Source organism: Oncorhynchus masou, chromosome 16 (genome assembly GCF_036934945.1).
Source record: "Oncorhynchus masou masou isolate Uvic2021 chromosome 16, UVic_Omas_1.1, whole genome shotgun sequence".
Lineage (NCBI taxonomy): Eukaryota > Metazoa > Chordata > Actinopteri > Salmoniformes > Salmonidae > Oncorhynchus > Oncorhynchus masou.
The window spans coordinates 1,043,376-1,062,854 of record NC_088227.1 but is presented as its reverse complement, the minus strand read 5'-3'; the positions used below and the strand labels follow the sequence as shown (position 1 = coordinate 1,062,854).

At 43.6% G+C, this 19,479-nt stretch overlaps 1 protein-coding gene across 4 annotated transcripts in view; it reads left to right on the top strand.

The window, feature by feature from the left end:
* negr1 (neuronal growth regulator 1) overlaps positions 1-19,479 on the top strand; it is a 360,903-nt gene that overhangs the window by 107,942 nt on the left and 233,482 nt on the right. For all 4 annotated transcript variants that reach the window (XM_064990536.1, XM_064990534.1, XM_064990535.1 and 1 more), the window contains exon 2: positions 9,780-10,006. In XM_064990536.1, the coding sequence (XP_064846608.1) occupies positions 9,780-10,006 (227 nt within the window). The remainder of the gene's footprint in view (positions 1-9,779; positions 10,007-19,479) is intronic.

Below are 19,479 nucleotides of genomic sequence, written 5' to 3'. Positions count from 1 at the left end.
CAAGAAATTTGTGGAGTGGTTGAAAAACGAGTTTTAATGACTTCAACCTAAGTGTATGTAAACTATCGACTTCAACTGTACATACCCAGTAATAATACATTTATCATTGTTATCATTGTTGTTGCTCATATAAACATGTGCGTGTATGGATGGCTCCTCATCCTGGCCAGTGCCAGAGGGTGCTCCAAAATATTTCAGAAGTGCCTCTGAATTTGCATTGAAATACAGTATATGAGTCTGACACCCTAAATACATTTGTTGCACAATTAACTATACATGTCATGTTAACCAAATTAACCATACAACCTCCTTAGCTAATTCTAGGCATAAGACACCCAAAAGACTCAATATATCACAAAAGATACAAAATATCAGCCTAATGTAGATGGCCTTTACGTTAGCCTACAGCACTTGAAATTCCCCTTACTGAGCTCCGGACCTAGTAAAATCAATCACACAAAACCTTTATGATGTCACCTCAATGAAAGTTAACCAAATCAATAATGGGCTAGTTAGGTTGTAATCGTTTTTCTGCAGGCTACACACATTATCATGATGAAACTTTGTGAAATTATATCCAATGTTATGTAAGCTAGTTGGACAGAAAAGGGAATATTGTCGCCATATGTGCAATAGCAATGCAAGCAACATAGGCTAACAAAAACAAGTGTTATACTAGCCTATTTCATTACATGCATACTATTATACTCATAAAGAGATGACATAGCTACATACCTTTATCTTTGGTGTGTTTCTCCTCTTCTTCTTTCCTTCTTCTTTCTTCTTCTTTTCCTAAACTGGGCACCTGATGGCTTAGACTTTTTCTTATCCATGTGTGATGACTTGCACTCGAGCATCAATACATGACCCATCCCCCAACACTGTGAACCATGAGTCAAGACTAAACCAATTCACCTTGGTGGTGTGCAGACTGGTTTTATATTATTCGATCCAGATAAAAATGCAACAATATGTCTGTGAAACTATATATTCACAGTATTTTGAACAAATTGTGGTTTATTTGGTAGCATTTCATAGTGTGACTGGTTTTACTAATTGCATTAGTACTGTACAAAGTTTGAGGTGCGTTATTTGATAGATTTCCCCACTCCCCCTACCTCGGGTTCCAGTGGGGAGACCTGAGGTCAACCTACCCCTGCCCCCCTCCCCATCTTGTACATCTGAGTGGGAGACCTTCGCAGGCAGAAGCCTGCCTAGCTCACAAACTAGAATTAGGGTGCCCAGTCTGACAAGTTTAATTGACCCACAGTCCCACACGATGACATGATATCATTGACATGACATGCAAATAAGGGATAGAAAACCGATCGTGCAAATGTCACCGTTCCCCCCAAAATAGTGCTGGTGTCCCGTGCCGCCCCTGGCAAGATGCCGCCCTTGTCTCCCATACCAATCCGTCACTGCATCAGAAGAAACCTTTGTTGCTTTTGTATCATCTCAAATTTAGATATTTATCTAGCTTAATCAAACTCATTGAATGTCTCCTACAACAGAATGGGAATCAATGAAGTCTAATCTAAGGCGCCAAATTATTTCGTACAGCGCAATATTAAGGAAGTGCAATATTCAACACCTAGGGGAATTTACAAATTAAATCTTGGATTTGGAAATGGCACATTCGCACTCTTCATCCGCAGATTTACAAAACCAACATTTGACACCTCAGACAGAGTTTGATCTTTCAATGTGACAAGCTGAAAATCTAATTAGTAAATCGTGATACAAAAATTATGAACATCAAATCAAATTTTATTTGTCACATACACATGATTAGCTGATCAAATCAAATTTGTTTATATAGCCCTTCGTACATCAGCTGATATCTCAAAGTGCTGTACAGAAACCCAGCCTAAAACCCCCAAACAGCAAGCAATGCAGGTGTAGAAGCACGGTGGCTCGGAAAAACTCCCGAGAAAGGCCAAAACCTAGGAAGAAACCTATAGAGGAACCAGGCTATGTGGGGTGGCCAGTCCTCTTCTGCTGTGCCGGGTGGAGATTATAACAGAACATGGCCAAGATGTCCAAATGTTCATAAATTACCAGCAAGGTCAAATAATAATAATCACAGGAAGAACAGTTGAAACTGGAGCAGCAGCACGGCCAGGTGGACTGGGGACAGCAAGGAGTCATCATGTCAGGTAGTCCTGAGGCATGGTCTTAGGGCTCAGGTCCTCCGAAAGAGAGAATTAGAGGGCATACTTAAATTCACACAGGACACAGGATAGGACAGGAGAAGTACTCCAGATATAACAAACTGACCCTAGCCCCCCGACACATAAACTACTGCAGCATAAATACTGGAGGCTGAGAAAGGAGGGATGTTAATGTTAATGTAGCAAAATGCTTGTGCTTCTAGTGTGCTTGTGCTTTCATCAAATATGGTACAATGTCACCTCCTATCAAATCAAATGTATTTGTCACATACACATGGTTAATGCGAGTGTAGCGAAATGCTTGTGCTTCTAGTTCCGACAATCCAGTAATAACCAACGAGTAATCTAACCTAACAATTCCAAAACTACTACCTTACACTTGTGTGTATAAGGGGATAAAGAATATGTACATAAAGATATATTAATGAGTGATGGTACAGAACGGCATAGGCAAGATACAGTAGATGGTATCGTGTACAGTATATACATATGAGATGAGTAATGTAGGGTATGTAAACATAAAACTGGCATAGTTAAAAGTGGCTGGTGATACATGTATTACATAAAGATGGCAAGATGCAGTAGATGATATAGAGTACAGTATATACATATACATATGAGATGACTAATGTAGGATATGTAAACATTATTAAGTGGCATTGTTTAAAGTGGCTAGTGATACATTGTTTTACATCAATTTCCATTATTAAAGTGGCTGGAGTCAGTATGTTGGCAGCAGCCACTCAATGTTAGTGGTGGCTGTTTAACGGCCTGATGGTCTTGAGATAGAAGCTGTTTTTCAGTCTCTCGGTCCCTGCTTTGATGCACCTGTACTGGCCTCGCCTTCTGGATGATAGCGGGGTGAACAGGCAGTGGCTCAGGTGGTTGTTGTCCTTGATGATCTTTATGGCCTTCCTGTGACATCGGGTGGTGTAGGGGTCCTGGAGGGCAGGTAGTTTGCCCCCGGTGATGCGCTGTGCAGACCTCACTACCCTTTGGAGAGCCTTAGGGTTGTGGGCGGAACAGTTGCCATACCAGGATGCTCTCGATTGTGCATCTGTAGAAGTTTGAGTGCTTTTGGTGACAAGCCAAATCTATTCAGTGTGGTAAATCCCCTGGAACTGACATTCTTTAAAACATTCTCAGATCAACTCTCTCGTCTCTCCGCTTTCCCTATTTGAGAAATCATTCTCCTCATACTCTTTACCTTTAACAGTTAGACAAACATGTGAACTCAGCTAAAAAAGGACCCTGTCTTTCAAAGATAATTCGTAAAATCCAAATAACTAGACAGATCTTCATTTAAATGGTTTAAACACCGTTTCCCATGCTTGTTCAATGAACCATAATCAATGAATGAACATGCACCTTTTGGAACGGTCATTAAGACACTTAACAGCTTACAGACAGTAGGCAATTAAGGTCACAGTTTAAAACTTACAACACTATAGAGGCCTTTCTACTGATTCTGAAAACACCAAAATAAAGGTGCCCAGGGTCCCTGCTCATCTGCCTGAATGTGCCTTAGGCATACTGCAAGGAGGCATGAGGACTGCAGATGTGGCCAGGGCAATAAATTGCAATGTCAAATCAAATCAAATTTTATTTGTCATATACACATGGTTAGCAGATGTTAGCAGATGTTAATGCGAGTGTAGCGAAATGCTTGTGCTTCTAGTTCCAACAATGCAGTAATAACCGACAAGTAATCTAACTAACAATTCCAAAACTACTGTCTTATACACACAAGTGTAAGGGGATAAAGAATATGTACATAAAGATATATGAATGAGTGATGGTACAGAGCAGCATAGGCAAGATACAGTAGATGGTATCGTGTACAGTATATACATATGAGATGAGTATGTAAACAAAGTGGCATAGTTAAAGTGGCTAGTGATACATGTATTACATAAAGATGCAGTAGATGATATAGAGTATACATATGAGATGAATAATGTAGGGTATGTAAACATTATATTAGGTAGCATTGTTTAAAGTGGCTAGTGATATATTTTACATCATTTCCCATTATTAAAGCTGCTGGAGTTGAGTCAGTGTGTTGGCAGCAGCCACTCAATGTTAGTGGTTGCTGTTTAACAGTCTGATGGCCTTGAGATAGAAGCTGTTTTTCAGTCTCTCGGTCCCAGCTTTGATGCACCTGTACTGACCTCGCCTTCTGGATGATAGCGGGGTGAACAGGCAGTGGCTCGGGTGGTTGTTGTCCTTGATGATCTTTATGGCCTTCCTGTAACATCGGGTGGTGTAGGTGTCCTGGAGGTCAGGTAGTTTGCCCTCTGTGATGCGTTGTGCAGACCTCACTACCATCTGGAGAGCCTTACGGTTGTGGGCGGAGCAGTTGCCGTACGAGGCGGTGATACAGCCCGCCAGGATGCTCTCGATTGTGCATCTGTAGAAGTTTGTGAGTGCTTTTGGTGACAAGCCAAATTTCTTCAGCCTCCTGAGGTTGAAGAGGAGCTGCTGCGCCTTCTTCACGATGCTGTCTGTGTGGGTGGACCAATTCATTTTGTCTGTGATGTGTATGCCGAGGAACTTAAAACTTACTACCCTCTCCACTACTGTTCCATCGATGTGGATAGGGGGGTGTTCCCTCTGCTGTTTCCTGAAGTCCACAATCATCTCCTTATTTTTGTTGACGTTGAGTGTGAGGTTATTTTCCTGACACCACACTCCGAGGGCTCTCACCTCCTCCCTGTAGGCCGTCTCGTCAAGCCTACCACTGTTGTGTCGTCCGCAAACTTGATGATTGAGTTGGAGGCGTGTGTGGCCACGCAGGCATGGGTGAACAGGGAGTACATGAGAGGGCTCAGAACGCACCCTTGTGGGGCCCCAGTGTTGAGGATCAGTGGGGTGGAGATGTTGTTGCCTACCCTCACCACCTGGGGGCGGCCCGTCAGGAAGTCCAGTACCCAGTTGCACAGGGCCGGGTCGAGATCCAGGGTCTCAAGCTTGATGACGAGCTTGGAGGGTACTATGGTGTTAAATGCCGAGCTGTAGTCTGAACAGCATTCTCACATAGGTATTCCTCTTGTCCAGATGGGTTAGGGCATTGCATCGTCTGTGGAACTATTTGGGCGGTAAGCAAATTGGGGTGGGTCTAGGGTGTCAGGTAGGGTGGAGGTGATATGGTCCTTGACTAGTCTCTCAAAGCACTTCATGATGACGGAAGTGAGTGCTACGGGGCGGTAGTCGTTTAGCTCAGTCATTTAGCTCAGTTTTGTTCAGTGACACATTATTAAATTTATGTTAGCCACATGTCTGTGGAACTTGTTCAGTTTATGTCTCAGTTGTTGAATTGTGTAATGTTCATTGAAAATAAACACAGTTGACAGTGAGATGACGTTTCTTTTTTTGCTGAGTTTATTTAACTCATTCTGAAAAAGGAAAAAAAAACTTGTGCTGTTCATATATGCCCATTTCCTTACTGAATTGCGATGTAAAGATACTTTCTAAGAGTATTGCCTGCTTCTCCCTCATTATCTCTACAAACTGGTTTCATAAAAAAAATCGTCATTATTTTTTCAACATCAGATGTCCTTATAATATGCTTTATAATCCCTCTTCATCTGACACTCCAGAGATATTGTTAGCACTTGAAGCTGAGAAGGCATTTGATCGGGAGATGTGGGATTATCTATTTTTTGTTCTCCAACTATTTGGATTCAGTCCCAATTGTATGTCCCGGATCAAAGTTATTTACTCCTCCCCTATGGCTGCAGTGTGCACAAACAATAACCTTTCATCTTACTTCCAACTTCAGCATGGGACAAGACAAGGTTGTCTTCTATCCCCTCAGCTGTTTGCCATCGCAATTGAGACATTGCAATACGTAATAACACCACTATCAAAGGTTTTCGAAGAAGGGGCTTAGACTTGCTTTTATATATGTATGACCCTTTAACTGGGATCCAGGTTCTACTAAAGACATTTGGTAAAATATCCGGGTATAAGGTTAATCTACAATAAAGGTAATTGATACCTATTGATCCTTCAGCCATGCAAACTTATTTTAGTCATGCACCCTTCAGTGACTACACAGATATTGAAATATTTGGGAATTTGGGTCACACACGATTTCAAAGATCTCTATAAAATTTCCCTCTCTTGATACTCATTCTGAAACATGATCTTGAACGCTGGGATTTACTTTCTCTTTCTTTGGGCCAAAGATTGAACACTGTTAAAATGAATGAAAACCTACGTTTTTTATTTTATTTCAATGTATTCCTATCTTTCTTACTAAATATTTTTTTTATCTCCATAGATAAACTGATATCTGCTTTTATCTGAAAGAATAAAAACCCTTGGATACGTAAGAGCGTATTGCAGAGATCTCATCCTCAAGGTAGTCTAGCACTTCAGTATTAAGAATTATCCTATATTGGATGACAGAAATCCCTGATGTTACAGGCCCGAAATGGTTGACCTCGGAGATCTCATTTTGTTGCCCCACCTCTTTAGCTGCCTTAGTCTGTGCAAAAATTGCATTAGCTGAGCCTGTTTCCAAATACACTAGAAACACTATTGTGAAACATTCTCTAAAAATCTGCACAGTTTAGGCGATCATTTGGTCTCAGTGAATTTTCAACTTATTAAAGGACCATACATTCTCTCCATCATTATCAGACCGGGTCTTTCATATCTGGTCTGGAAAAGGGATCTCCTCACTGAACGACTTGTACATTGATATGGATTTTACATCTTTTTAGCAGTTAGAACAAAAGTTAAATATTCCTAGATCCCATTTCCTTTAGATACCTTTAGATACCTGCAATTGCGTAGTTTTGTATCTTTATACTCTAGTCACTTCCCATCACACCCACCTACCTCCCTTCTAGATTATATTTTTAAAGGGAACCCTTATTTGAATGGGGGCATATGCTTGAACTATGAGGAGAACCAATAGGAAGAGGATTTAGGTGAACAACTTTCAGATGAAACTTGGCAGAGTATGCTTCAGATAATACCTTCTTCATCTATGTCTAAGACATGCTGTAATTCAATTTAAAATAATTCATCGGCTGCATTGGTCAAAGGCAACATTATCCAAGATTAGACCAGAAATAGATCCCACTTGTGACCGATATAAGCAGGCTCTTGCTACTTTATTTACATGTTTTGGACATGCCCAAAATTGACAGATTTCTGGATGTTTTCTAAGATACTGGAGAGACCAATAGAACCTTCTGCCTTTATTACATTATTCGGAGTAGCACCAAAGGAGGCCCCTCTAAACCGTTCTATGGGAAACATGCTGGCATTTACTACTCTTCTAGCTAGACGTCTTATACTATTTAAGTGGAAGGATCGGTTTCCTCCTACTTTTAACTATTGGATAAAGGAAGATATGCAACATCTTAAGCTAGAGAATATATGCTACACTGTGAGGGGATGCATTTACATTTTTAAATATCTGGCAACCTTTCCTAACCTTTGTAGAAGACATGGACCCAGTAAATTTCACAACTCCATAAACCAACCCGAATTAGAATTTGTGTCATTATTTTTCCCCCTTTTTTAACTTTTTGTTTTATAATATGTTTGTCTTTTTTTTACTATTTGATTATATTACTTATTGTATATCATGCCTGGTTTAAGTCTGGTTTTGGGGTGGGGCTATGTTAGATCATGGGGGGGTTGGGGGGGTTGATTTGGTATGGGAGCCATGTGTGTTCGGCCCTCTAACTGTTCTGTCTTATCTCTATAATCATAAAAAATGCCAAATAAAAATACGTTAAAAAAACTAACAAAAAATGATCAATTAAAATAAAAACAGCTTGCCCACACGATGCCATACACGTAGTCTACGGTTGTGAGGCCGTTTGGTGGTACTGCCAAATTCTCTAAAACAATGTTGGAGGTGGCTTATGATAGAGAAATTAACATTCAATTATCTGGCAACAGCTTTGGTGGATATTCCTGCAGTCAACATGCCAATTGCATGCTCCCTCAACTTGAGACATCTGTGGCATTGTGTTGTGTCACAAAACTGCACATTTTAGTGGCCTTTTATTGTCCCCAGCACAAGGTGCACCTGTGTAATGATTGTGCTGTTTAATCAGCTTCTTTATATGCCCCATCTGTCAGGTGGATGGATTATCTTGGCAAATGAGAAATGCTCACTAACAGGGATGAAAACAAATTTGTGCACAACATTTTAGAGAAATAAGCTATTTCTGCATATGCACATTTTTTGGGATCTTTTATTTAAGCTCATGAAACATTGGGACCAATATAAAATATAAAGGACAGATTTCCACAAGTCTAATGTCCATTGCTCATGTTTCTTTGCCCAAGCAAGTCTCTGCTTCTTATTGGTGTCATTTAGTAGTGGTTTCTTTGCAGCAATTTGACCATGAAGGCCTGACTCATGCAGTCTCCTCTGAACAGTTGATGTTGAGATGTGTACATTACTTGAACTCTGTGAAGCATGTATTTGGTCTGCAATCTGAGGTGTAGTTAATTAACTCTAATGAACTTTACCTCTGCAACAGTGGTATCTCTGGGTCTTCCTTTCCTGTGGCAGTCATCATGAGAGTCAGTTTCATCATACTGCTTGATAGTTTTTGCAACTACATTTGAAGAAACATTAAAACTAGTTGCGATTTTCCAGATTGATTGACCTCCATGTCTTCAAGTAATGATGGGTTGTAATTTCTCTGTGCTTATTTGAGCTGTTCTTGCCATGATATTAATTTGGTCTTTTACCAAGTAGGGCTATCTTCTGTATACCACCCCTACCTGCCCACATGTGTTAATTGAAATGCATTCCAGGTGAATACCTCATGAAGCTAGTTGAGAGAATACCAAAAGTGTGAAAAGCTGTTATCAAGGCAAAGGGTGGCTACTTTGAAGAATCTCCCATCTAACATATTTTTAACATGTTTTTGGTTACTACGTTATTCCTTATGTGTTATTTCATATTGTTGATGTCTTCACTATTATTCTACAATGTAGAAAATAGTAAAAATAAATAAAAACCCAGGAATGAGTATCTGTGTCCAAACTTTTGACTGGTACTGTCTCCTCGAAAAATAATTTGAAACAATGTGAAGTAGTACAAAACTGTCAAGCGCATTGGTTTCAAAACAGCGGCCCCTGTGGAAGGTTGACGTTTATTGTCATGAATATTTTCCTGGAGTCAGAACTGAGCGATTTCCGCTAGATAGTCCAGCAGCAAAGTCAAAATTGGCTTTATCGTAAAAATGTATGAAAACAAACATTTGCTTTTTGGTTTAATTTAAGGTTAGGAATAGGCATTAGAGTTAGCAGGTTTAAAATAAGATTATATGACTTTGTCAACTATTGACCATTGGTCTCTACCATAGTGTCCTACTGTATGTACAGGGTCTTGCACAGGCTCTTACTTTGTGTACACTACTGAATGTTTAACCTGGTCCCAGATCTGTTTGTGCATTGGCATGACGACGAGCATAGGAGTTTGATATACAGCACAAAAAGGCCAGTCTACTGTTATGTGTAATAGGCTCTTGTGGGTCAGTCATTGATTAGCCAATTCATCAGTGACTTCCAGCCTTAGAGACTCCTTTAAATCTGACTGGGCTCTTTTTTTTCTACTCCTAGGTGCACTTCGGATGGAATCTCTAAAGGAGCTTGGTTGAACCGTTCCAGCATCATCTTCGCAGGGAATGACAAGTGGTCGGTGGACCCCCGTGTGTCCATCGTATCGAGTGGGGGGGAGTACAGCCTGCAGATACAGAAAGTGGACGTGACTGACGACGGCTTGTATACCTGCTCTGTTCAGAGTGAGCGCAATCCAAAGCCAAAGCACCTTCATCTAGTCGTTAAAGGTATCTGACTTTTTAACATATCACGGGTGGTGTGCACTGCATCACACTGCGTTTAAACAAATAATTGAGTGGGGTCTGGAATTATTGCATCCCTTCATAAAGATGAGAAAAAAAGACTGTATAAAATAAAATAATACTACAACCCATACCGAAGCCTAATATATTGACATATATTTCAAATGCATTAAGTATGTACTCGTATTTTAAATAAATAGATCTAAATACATGTATTACTTAAATAATGTCCATGTACAATATGTCACATATATTTCATAAATACATTCATAGTGATGTCATTTCCAGGCAAGAGTATCTGCTGGCTTCGTGCATGGCTGTCGCTTCTTCCTGCCACCTGTTTAGTAACAGTGTTGAGTGTATATTCATTAACTTTGATTTGATAGTGCTTTGTCTGTTTTTGTCAACTTTTCTGCTCTTTATTCATGTTTTTGTTTAGTCTGATCTTTTGATTTCACTCCTGCTTTTTTGTTTTTCTTTTCATCCCTACAATTGTAAAGTGACTTTGGGTCTTTGAAAAGTGGTATATAAGTCCCATGTATTATTTTTATTATTTACATATTCGATTTTGGATGTTTTTATATGATTTGTTTATTTTTTTCACAGAAACCCAGCTGGTTTGTACATTGGTTGGTCCACTAAAAGCTTTGCGATTATGCTGCGGGATTTAGAGGTAATTTGTGGTTCACTGCAGTACCCTGTGTCACCACTTCATTGCTCCAGACCAGCACAAGGGGGAGTTAGATCACTGATTATGCTTTTTGGTCCTACTGTGTCTCTAACTGACAATGAATAGGCGACATAAACCTAAATAGAAACTGATAATTGTGCACGACTTCAGGATTACTTACTAAAACTGTTGTTACACTAAAGTTTTTATTTTTTTATTTTGTTAGGATTATTTTGCTCTTACTGTAGTACTGGAGGCCACTCTCGACCGCTCAACTTGTACAGGGCCTGAATGGGGCAATGGTTTAAGACACTGCGTAGCAGTGCAAGCTGTGTTGCTTCAGATGCTGGTTCAATACCTGTGCTGGCCTTGACTGGAAGACCCATGAGATGACTGCTGGTTTTTGGTTTCTCTTCCTCTAAAAACAGAAATTAATTCTCAATAACAAACTGGCTTAATCTGCAAATTAGTAACAATGTCTCACCCCATGTTCAAGAATGACCTTTTTCTCGTTCTTTTTACGTTCTTTGAAAACGAAATATTCAAAATACTGTTGTTTTTTTAAGCAAAGTGATTATTATTATTATGAATTTAGAATTATATGAAAGCCCCTTGGATATTCTCACAAATATATTATTAAACCTGTTTTTATCAGCACAATATATTTTCACCATATTGGTCTTGGCTCCTGACTGGCGCACAATGGGATTGCCTTGCAGTTCTCCAGCTGTATGCACTGAAAGCACGTGAGGTTCAAGGAACGAGGGTAGGAGGGTAGGAGGCATGGGATGGGCCACAGAGCCACGCACAGGAGACATATTCTTAGCTAAAAGCCCAGTACTGTGTTGCCTATGCCCGACCGTCACGTTGTACAGTGCCATAATTTCCAGTCCATCCTAACGGACACCCAGAGGGTTTTTACATTTTCTTGGAACATAAACACCCTAATATTAATCAAATTAATCCCAAACTCTAAAAGTAATTGGAAAGGTAGATACAATTTATTTGTGACATTGTGATAACAATAAAGAATGTAAACAAGATGTTAACAAGATGCTTTGTTTTTATTTACAGTCGTGATGGACTGCTGGTGGCATTTTGAAAACAGGTTTTCAAGCACGTGTAGCCCGATTAGCAGGACAATAGACTCTTTATAGCCTGGCTCCTGTAGGTGTGAACATCCCCCTATCTGCAATGTATTCGATGCTTAAGTAGTCTGAAGTGTTACATTTCTAACTCAAAACAGCTGTACAGTATTTCTTCATCAACATCTTTATGCTTTTGTTAATAAAATAACTAGAAAAAATACATTCAAAATGCAGATGGTTATTAAAACTACATTTTAGTTGCACTTCCACCCAGGTCCACAATCATGGGTAAAACCTTGCTGAGAAGATCAATGTATTTGTTGCATTTCTTGAGCCAAAACATCTTGATGGCCTCAAATGTTTGGACAGACTTACTTATTCCAGGGTTTTCTTTATTTTTACTATTTTCTACATGGTAGAATAATGGTGAATATATCACAACTATGAAATAACACATATGGTAATCAGTTAAGAACAAATTATTATTTACAAGGACAGCCTACTCATTCCTCCCTGTCGGGCAATTGAACCCCGATCTCCCACATGCCCACAAAACACGGGAATTATTTAGCTAAATAGCCCAGAACTGTAGCCTACTCCTGACCGTCACAAAAATCTATTTCTTGGAATAGAAACACCATAATATTAATCAAGTTAATTAAGCTTTTTTTTATCAATCCCATGTACTATGCTCTTACAAAAAAAGGTTTTAAATTATCTTGTTATGCACTTGAGTGAGGACCCAAAAGCGGTTTAACAAAAACAGAGTTCTTTAATGTGAACACAGGGAAGACATAGATCCTCTTCAGATGTAGATAATGGAAAAAATAGACAACCCGCAGAGAGGGCGACAAATGAAACATAAAGTCCCTCTGATAATTACAAGAGAGTCCCCTTCTTAGCAGCAGAGGAGAATAGCTGGGTTAGCGGCGACAGGCTGCAGGTCGCTCTGGGTAGGCGCGGGTCGTAGAGGAACAGTGGTACCTGATCTCACGTAGCATCAGATGAACTGGACACAGTGCAAACGAAAGACAGTTAGCTGAGTACAGGATGCACCTGCCAGGCAGATTCCGACAGGATAGGACAAGGATGAAGCAAACGAGACGATAGTTTGTTTCTGGCATGAGAAACTCAAACGAGAATCTGACACCGAAAGAAGCAGGAACAGAGAGACAAATAGAGACCTAATCAGAGGGAAAAAGGGAACAGGTGGGAAAAGGGTGAACGAGGTAGTTAGAGGAGATGAGGAACAGCTGGAGGAGGAGAGAAAGAGAAGGTAACCTAATAAGACCAGCAGAGAGAGACAGAGTGAAGAGAAAGAACAGGAACAAGACATAATAAGAGATGACAGTACCCCCCACTCACCGAGCGCCCCCTGGCGCACTCGAGGAGGAAACCTGGCAGCAACGGAGGAAATCATCGATCAGCGAACGGTCCAGCACGTCCCGAGAGGGAACCCAACTACTTTCCTCAGGACCGTACCCCTCCCAATCCACTAGGTACTAATGACCACGGTCCCGAGGGCGCATGTCCAAAATCTTACGGACCCTGTAGATAGGTGCGCCCTCGACAAGGATGGGGGGGGGCGAGCGGGGGTGCGAAGAACGGGCTTAACACAGGAGACATGGAAGACCGGGTGGACGCGACGAAGATATCGCGGGAGAAGAAGTCGCACTGCGACAGGATTAATGATCTGAGAAATACGGAACGGACCAATGAACCGCGGGGTCAACTTGCGAGAAGCTGTCTTAAGGGGAAGGTTTTGAGTGGAGAGCCATACTCTCTGACCGCGACAATATCTAGGGCTCTTAGTTCTACGCTTATTAGCGGCTCTCACAGTCTGCGCCCTATAACGGCAAAGTGCAGACCTGACCCCCTTCCAGGTGCGCTCACAACGTTGGACAAAAGCCTGAGCGGAGGGGACGCAGGACTCGGCGAGCTGAGACGAGAACAGCGGAGGTTGGTACCCGAGGCTACTCTGAAAAGGAGATAGACCGGTCGCAGACGAAGGAAGCGAGTTGTGGGCATATTCTGCCCAGGGGAGCTGTTCTGACCAAGACGCAGGGTTACGAAAAGAAAGACTGCGTAAGATGCGACCAACAGTCTGATTGGCCCGTTCGGCTTGACCGTTAGACTGGGGGTGGAAGCCGGATGAGAGACTGACGGAAGCCCCAATCAAACGGCAAAACTCCCTCCAAAATTGAGACGTGAACTGCGGGCCCCTGTCCGAGACGATGTCTGACGGAAGGCCATGAATTCTGAAAACATTCTCAATGATGACTTGTGCCGTTTCTTTAGCAGAAGGGAGCTTAGCGAGGGGAATAAAATGAGCCGCCTTAGAGAACCTATCGACAACCGTAAGAATAACTGTCTTCCCCGCTGACGAAGGCAGTCCGGTGATAAAATCTAAGGCGATGTGAGACCAAGGTCGAGAGGGAATGGGAAGCGGTCTGAGACAGCCGGCAGGAGGGGAGTTCCCGGACTTAGTCTGCGCGCAGACCGAACAAGCAGCGACAAAACGACGCGTTTCACGTTCCCGAGTGGGCCACCAAAAACGCTGGCGAATGGAAGCAAGCGTACCCCGAACGCCGGGGTGGCCGGCTAACTTGGCAGAGTGGGCCCACTGAAGAACGGCCAGACGAGTAGGAACGGGAACGAAAAGAAGGTTCCTAGGGCAAGCGCGCGGCGACGGAGTGTGAGTGAGTGCTTGCTTTACCTGCCTCTCAATTTCCCAGACAGTCAACCCGACAACACGCCCCTCAGGGAGAATCCCGTCGGGGTCGGTGGAGACTACTGAAGAACTGAAGAGACGAGATAAAGCATCAGGCTTGGTGTTCTTTGAGCCCGGACGATAAGAAATAACGAACTCGAAACGAGCGAAAAACAGAGCCCAACGAGCCTGACGCGCATTAAGTCGTTTGGCAGAACGAATGTACTCAAGGTTCCTATGGTCAGTCCAAACGACAAAAGGAACGGTCGCCCCCTCCAACCACTGTCGCCATTCGCCTAGGGCTAAGCGGATGGCGAGCAGTTCGCGGTTTCCCACATCATAGTTACGTTCCTACGGCGACAGGCGATGAGAAAAATACGCGCAAGGGTGGACCTTGCCGTCAGAGAGGGAGCGCTGAGAAAGAATGGCTCCCACGCCCACCTCTGACGCGTCAACCTCAACAACGAACTGTCTAGAGATGTCAGGTGTAACAAGAATAGGTGCGGATGTAAAACGATTCTTGAGAAGATCAAAAGCTCCCTGGGCGGAAACGGACCACTTAAAGCACGTCTTGACAGAAGTAAGGGCTGTGAGGGGAGCTGCCACCTGACCGAAATTACGGATGAAACGACGATAGAAATTCGCGAAGCCGAGAAAGCGCTGCAGCTCGACGCGTGATTTAGGAACGGGCCAATCAATGACAGCCTGGACCTTAGCGGGATCCATCTTAATGCCCTCAGCGGAAATAACAGAACCGAGAAAAGGGACAGAGGAGGCATGAAAAGTGCACTTCTCAGCCTTCACATAAAGACAATTCTCTAAAAGGCGCTGGAGGACGCGTCAAACGTGTTGAACATGAATCGGGGGTGACGGTGAAAAAAATCAGGATTTCGTCAATGTAAACGAAAACAAAGATGTTCAGCATGTCTCTCAGGACGTCGTTAACTAATGCCTGAAAGACAGCTGGAGCGTTTACGAGGCCGAAAGGAAGAACCCGGTATTCAAAGTGCCCTAACGGAGTGTTAAACGCCGTCTTACACTCGTCCCCCTCCCTGATGCGCACGAGATGGTAAGCTTTACGAAAGTCCAACTTGGTGAAAAACCTGGCTCCCTGCAGGATCTCGAAGGCTGAAGACATAAGAGGGAGCGGATAACGATTCTTAACTGTTATGTCATTCAGCCCTCGATAATCTATGCAGGGGCGCAGGGACCCGTCCTTCTTCTGAACAAAAAAAAACCCCGCTCCGGCGGGAGAGGAGGAGGAGACTATGGTACCGGCGTCGAGAGCTACAGACAAATAATCTTCGAGAGCCTTACGTTCGGGAGCCGACAGAGAGTATAGTCTACCCCGGGGGGGAGTGGTTCCCGGAAGGAGATCAATACTACAATCATACGACCGGTGCGGAGGAAGAGAGGTGGCCCTGGACCGACTGAACACCGTGCGCAGATCATGATACTCCTCCGGCACCCCTCGTCAAATCACCAGGCTCCTCCTGTGAAGAAGAGACAGAGGAAACAGGAGGGATAGCAGACATTAAACATGTCACATGACAAGAGACGTTCCAGGAGAGGATAGAATTACTAGACCAATTAATAGAAGGATTATGACGAACTAGCCAGGGATGGCCCAAAACAACAGGAGTAAAAGGTGAACGAAAAATTAAAAAAGAAATGGTTTCGCTATGATTACCAGAGACAGTGAGGGTTAAAGGTAGCGTTTCACGCTGAATCCTGGGGAGAGAACTACCATCCAAAGCGAACAAGGCCGTGGGATCCCTTAACTGTCTGAGAGGAATGTCATGCTCCCGAGCCCAGGTCTCGTCCATAAAACAGCCCTCCGCCCCAGAGTCTATCAAGGCACTGCAGGAAGCTGATGAACCGGTCCAGCGGAGATGGACCGAAAAGGTAGTGCAGGATCTTGAAAGAGAGACCTGAGTTGTAGCACTCACCAGTAGCCCTCCTCTTACTGATGAGCTCTGGCTTTTACTGGGCATGAAGTGACAAAATGACCAGCGGAGCCGCAATAGAGACAGAGGTGGTTGGTGATTCTCCGTTCCTTCTCCTTAGCCGAGATGCGGATACCCCCCAGCTGCATAGGCTCAGAACCCGAGCCGGCGGAAGAAGAGGGCAGTGATGCGGAAAGGGGAGCAACGGAGAACGCGAGCTCCTTTCCACGAGCTCGGCGACGAAGATCAAACCGTCGCTCTATGCGAATAGCGAGTTCTATCAAGGAGTCCATGCTGGAAGGAACCTCCCGGGAGAGAATCTCATCCTTAACCTCGGCGAGGAGACCCTCCAGAAAACGAGCGAGCAAAGCCGGCTCGTTCCAGTCACTTGAGGCAGCAAGAGTGCGAAACTCAATAGAGTAATCTGTGATGGATCGATTACCTTGACATAGGGAAGACAGGGCCCTGGAAGCTTCCTCCCCAAAAACAGAATGGTCAAAAACCCGTATCATCTCCTCCTTAAAGTCCTGATACTGGTTAATACACTCAGCCCTCGCCTCCCAGATTGCCGTGCCCCACTCACGAGCCCGTCCGGTAAGGAGAGAAATGACGTAGGCGATGCGAGCTGTGCTCCTGGAGTAAGTGTTGGGCTGGAGAGAAAACACAACATCACACTGAGTGAGGAATGAGCGGCATTCAGTGGGCTCCCCAGAGTAACACGGCGGGTTATTGATTCTGGGCTCCGGAGACTCGGAAGCCCTGGAAGTGGCCAGTGGATCGAGGCGGAGATGGTGAATCTGTCTTGTGAGGTCGGAGACTTGGGCGGCCAGGGTCTCAACGGCATGTCGAGCAGCAGACAATTCCTCCTCGTGTCTGCCTAGCATCGCTCCCTGGATCTCGACGGCTGAGTGGAAAGGATCCGGAGTCGCTGGGTCCATCTTGGTCAGATTCTTCTGTTATGCACTTGAGTGAGGACCCAAAAGCGGTTTAACAAAAACAGAGTTCTTTAATGTGAACACAGGGAAGACATAGATCCTCTTCAGATGTAGAAAATGGAAAAAATAGACAACCCGCAGAGAGGGCGACAAATGAAACATAAAGTCCCTCTGATAATTACAAGAGAGTCCCCTTCTTAGCAGCAGAGGAGAATAGCTGGGTTAGCGGCGACAGGCTGCAGGTCGCTCTGGGTAGGCGCGGGTCGTAGAGGAACAGTGGTACCTGATCTCACGTAGCATCAGATGAACTGGACACATTGCAAACGAAAGACAGTTAGCTGAGTACAGGATGCACCTGCCAGGCAGATTCCGACAGGATAGGACAAGGATGAAGCAAACGAGACGATAGTTTGTTTCTGGCATGAGAAACTCAAACGAGAATCTGACACGGAAAGAAGCAGGAACAGAGAGATAAATAGAGACCTAATCAGAGGGAAAAAGGGAACAGGTGGGAAAAGGGTGAATGAGGTAGTTAGAGGAGATGAGGAACAGCTGGAGGAGGAGAGAAAGAGAAGGTAACCTAATAAGACCAGCAGAGAGAGACAGAGTGAAGAGAAAGAACAGGAACAAGACATAATAAGACATGACATATCTAGTACAGCCACTATTAAAGGCTATCAAAAACTTCTCAAAGATGCCCTCTGCTGGTCAAACTAGCATTAATGGTACCAGTGGTTGGCACTTAAATAACATGCCATAGAATTCTGCGGCACCACGCACGCACGCTATGCTGCAGTACACTGCACCTTTTAAAGAACAAACCACCTTAGTTTCACATGGAGGTCGCTAACGAATGTTTTCAATGCTGCAGGAGCTGTGTTTATTTTGCTCTATTCTGGGACAATGTGTTCAGTCTGGAATTTCAATGCAGCAACTGTTTGCTTGCAGAGGACTACAGGGGCGAAGTGGCTACTCTTAGAAAACTAGTAGCAAACGTACACAAGCTACTGGGGAATCCACGTCCTCCTACTTTCTCTTCTACTCCAGAAGCTGGACAATGCTCTGACCTGGTGAAAGTGTTGCCACCATGTCGTCTCTCCACAGCCGACTTACCGGTGCTCTGCAGGGATCCCACCGTGAAGGGGTCTCTCCCTTCCCTGGAGAATGGAGTTAGTAGTAGGATGCTTCTGGATGACTTAGTGGATGTTCCTTTTCTTGACCTTACCAACCAGCCATGGAGGCACATCTTTTGTCGTGGAAGTCAACAGCGGCGGCCTTTGGAAAAAGTGGCCTCCTTGGTGGTGGAAAGCCCGGACCGGATACAGACTTCAAACAGCTTCGCCACCCAGGATCCAGAGGTTCTAGCGCCTTCATCCCTGCATGGTTTTGTTCCGAGATTAGATCCAGAGGTACCTGCCTATGCCTTTGTCCCCTGTTCTGTCTCTACATTGAAGCGTTGACTGATCAAATCAAGCTCCTCAAAGGTATTTACTCCCATTAAATATATCATTCTGCCACAGCTTCCCATGTTGATAGGGGTGTTATAAATAGTAATTCTGTGGCTGTTAATTTAACTTCCATTGATCGCTCTGTTAGCTCCCATAAGCAACCCACTGTTGTTAGCTCCAAATATGCTATAAATAGTCGTATATCAAGCTATCATATTGCTACATGTGCTTATAAGCATACAGGTATTGTCAACAGTAAACTTGTGCACATTTACCTGAATCTACTAATCATTTATTCTACTATTAGTTTGACCCCCGAGTGGCACAGTGTTTGAAGGCACTGCATCTCAGTGCTAGAGGCGTCACTACAGACCCAGGTTTGATCCCAGGCTGTATCACAAACGGCTGTGATCGGGAGTTCCACAGGGCGGCGCACAATTGGCCCAGCGTCGTCCTGGTCAGGGGAGGGTTTGACCGGAGGGGCTTTACATGTAGGCGTCATTATAAATAAGAATATGTTCTTAACTGACTTGCCTAGTTAAATAAAGGTTAAATGTTGAATCCAATCAGAAAGCCAATTGTGTCTAGCTCATCCAGTTCCATTGACTCTTGTGGCACCATGGATACTCCTGCGGTTTTCAAATCTCACAGAGGGCTTGGA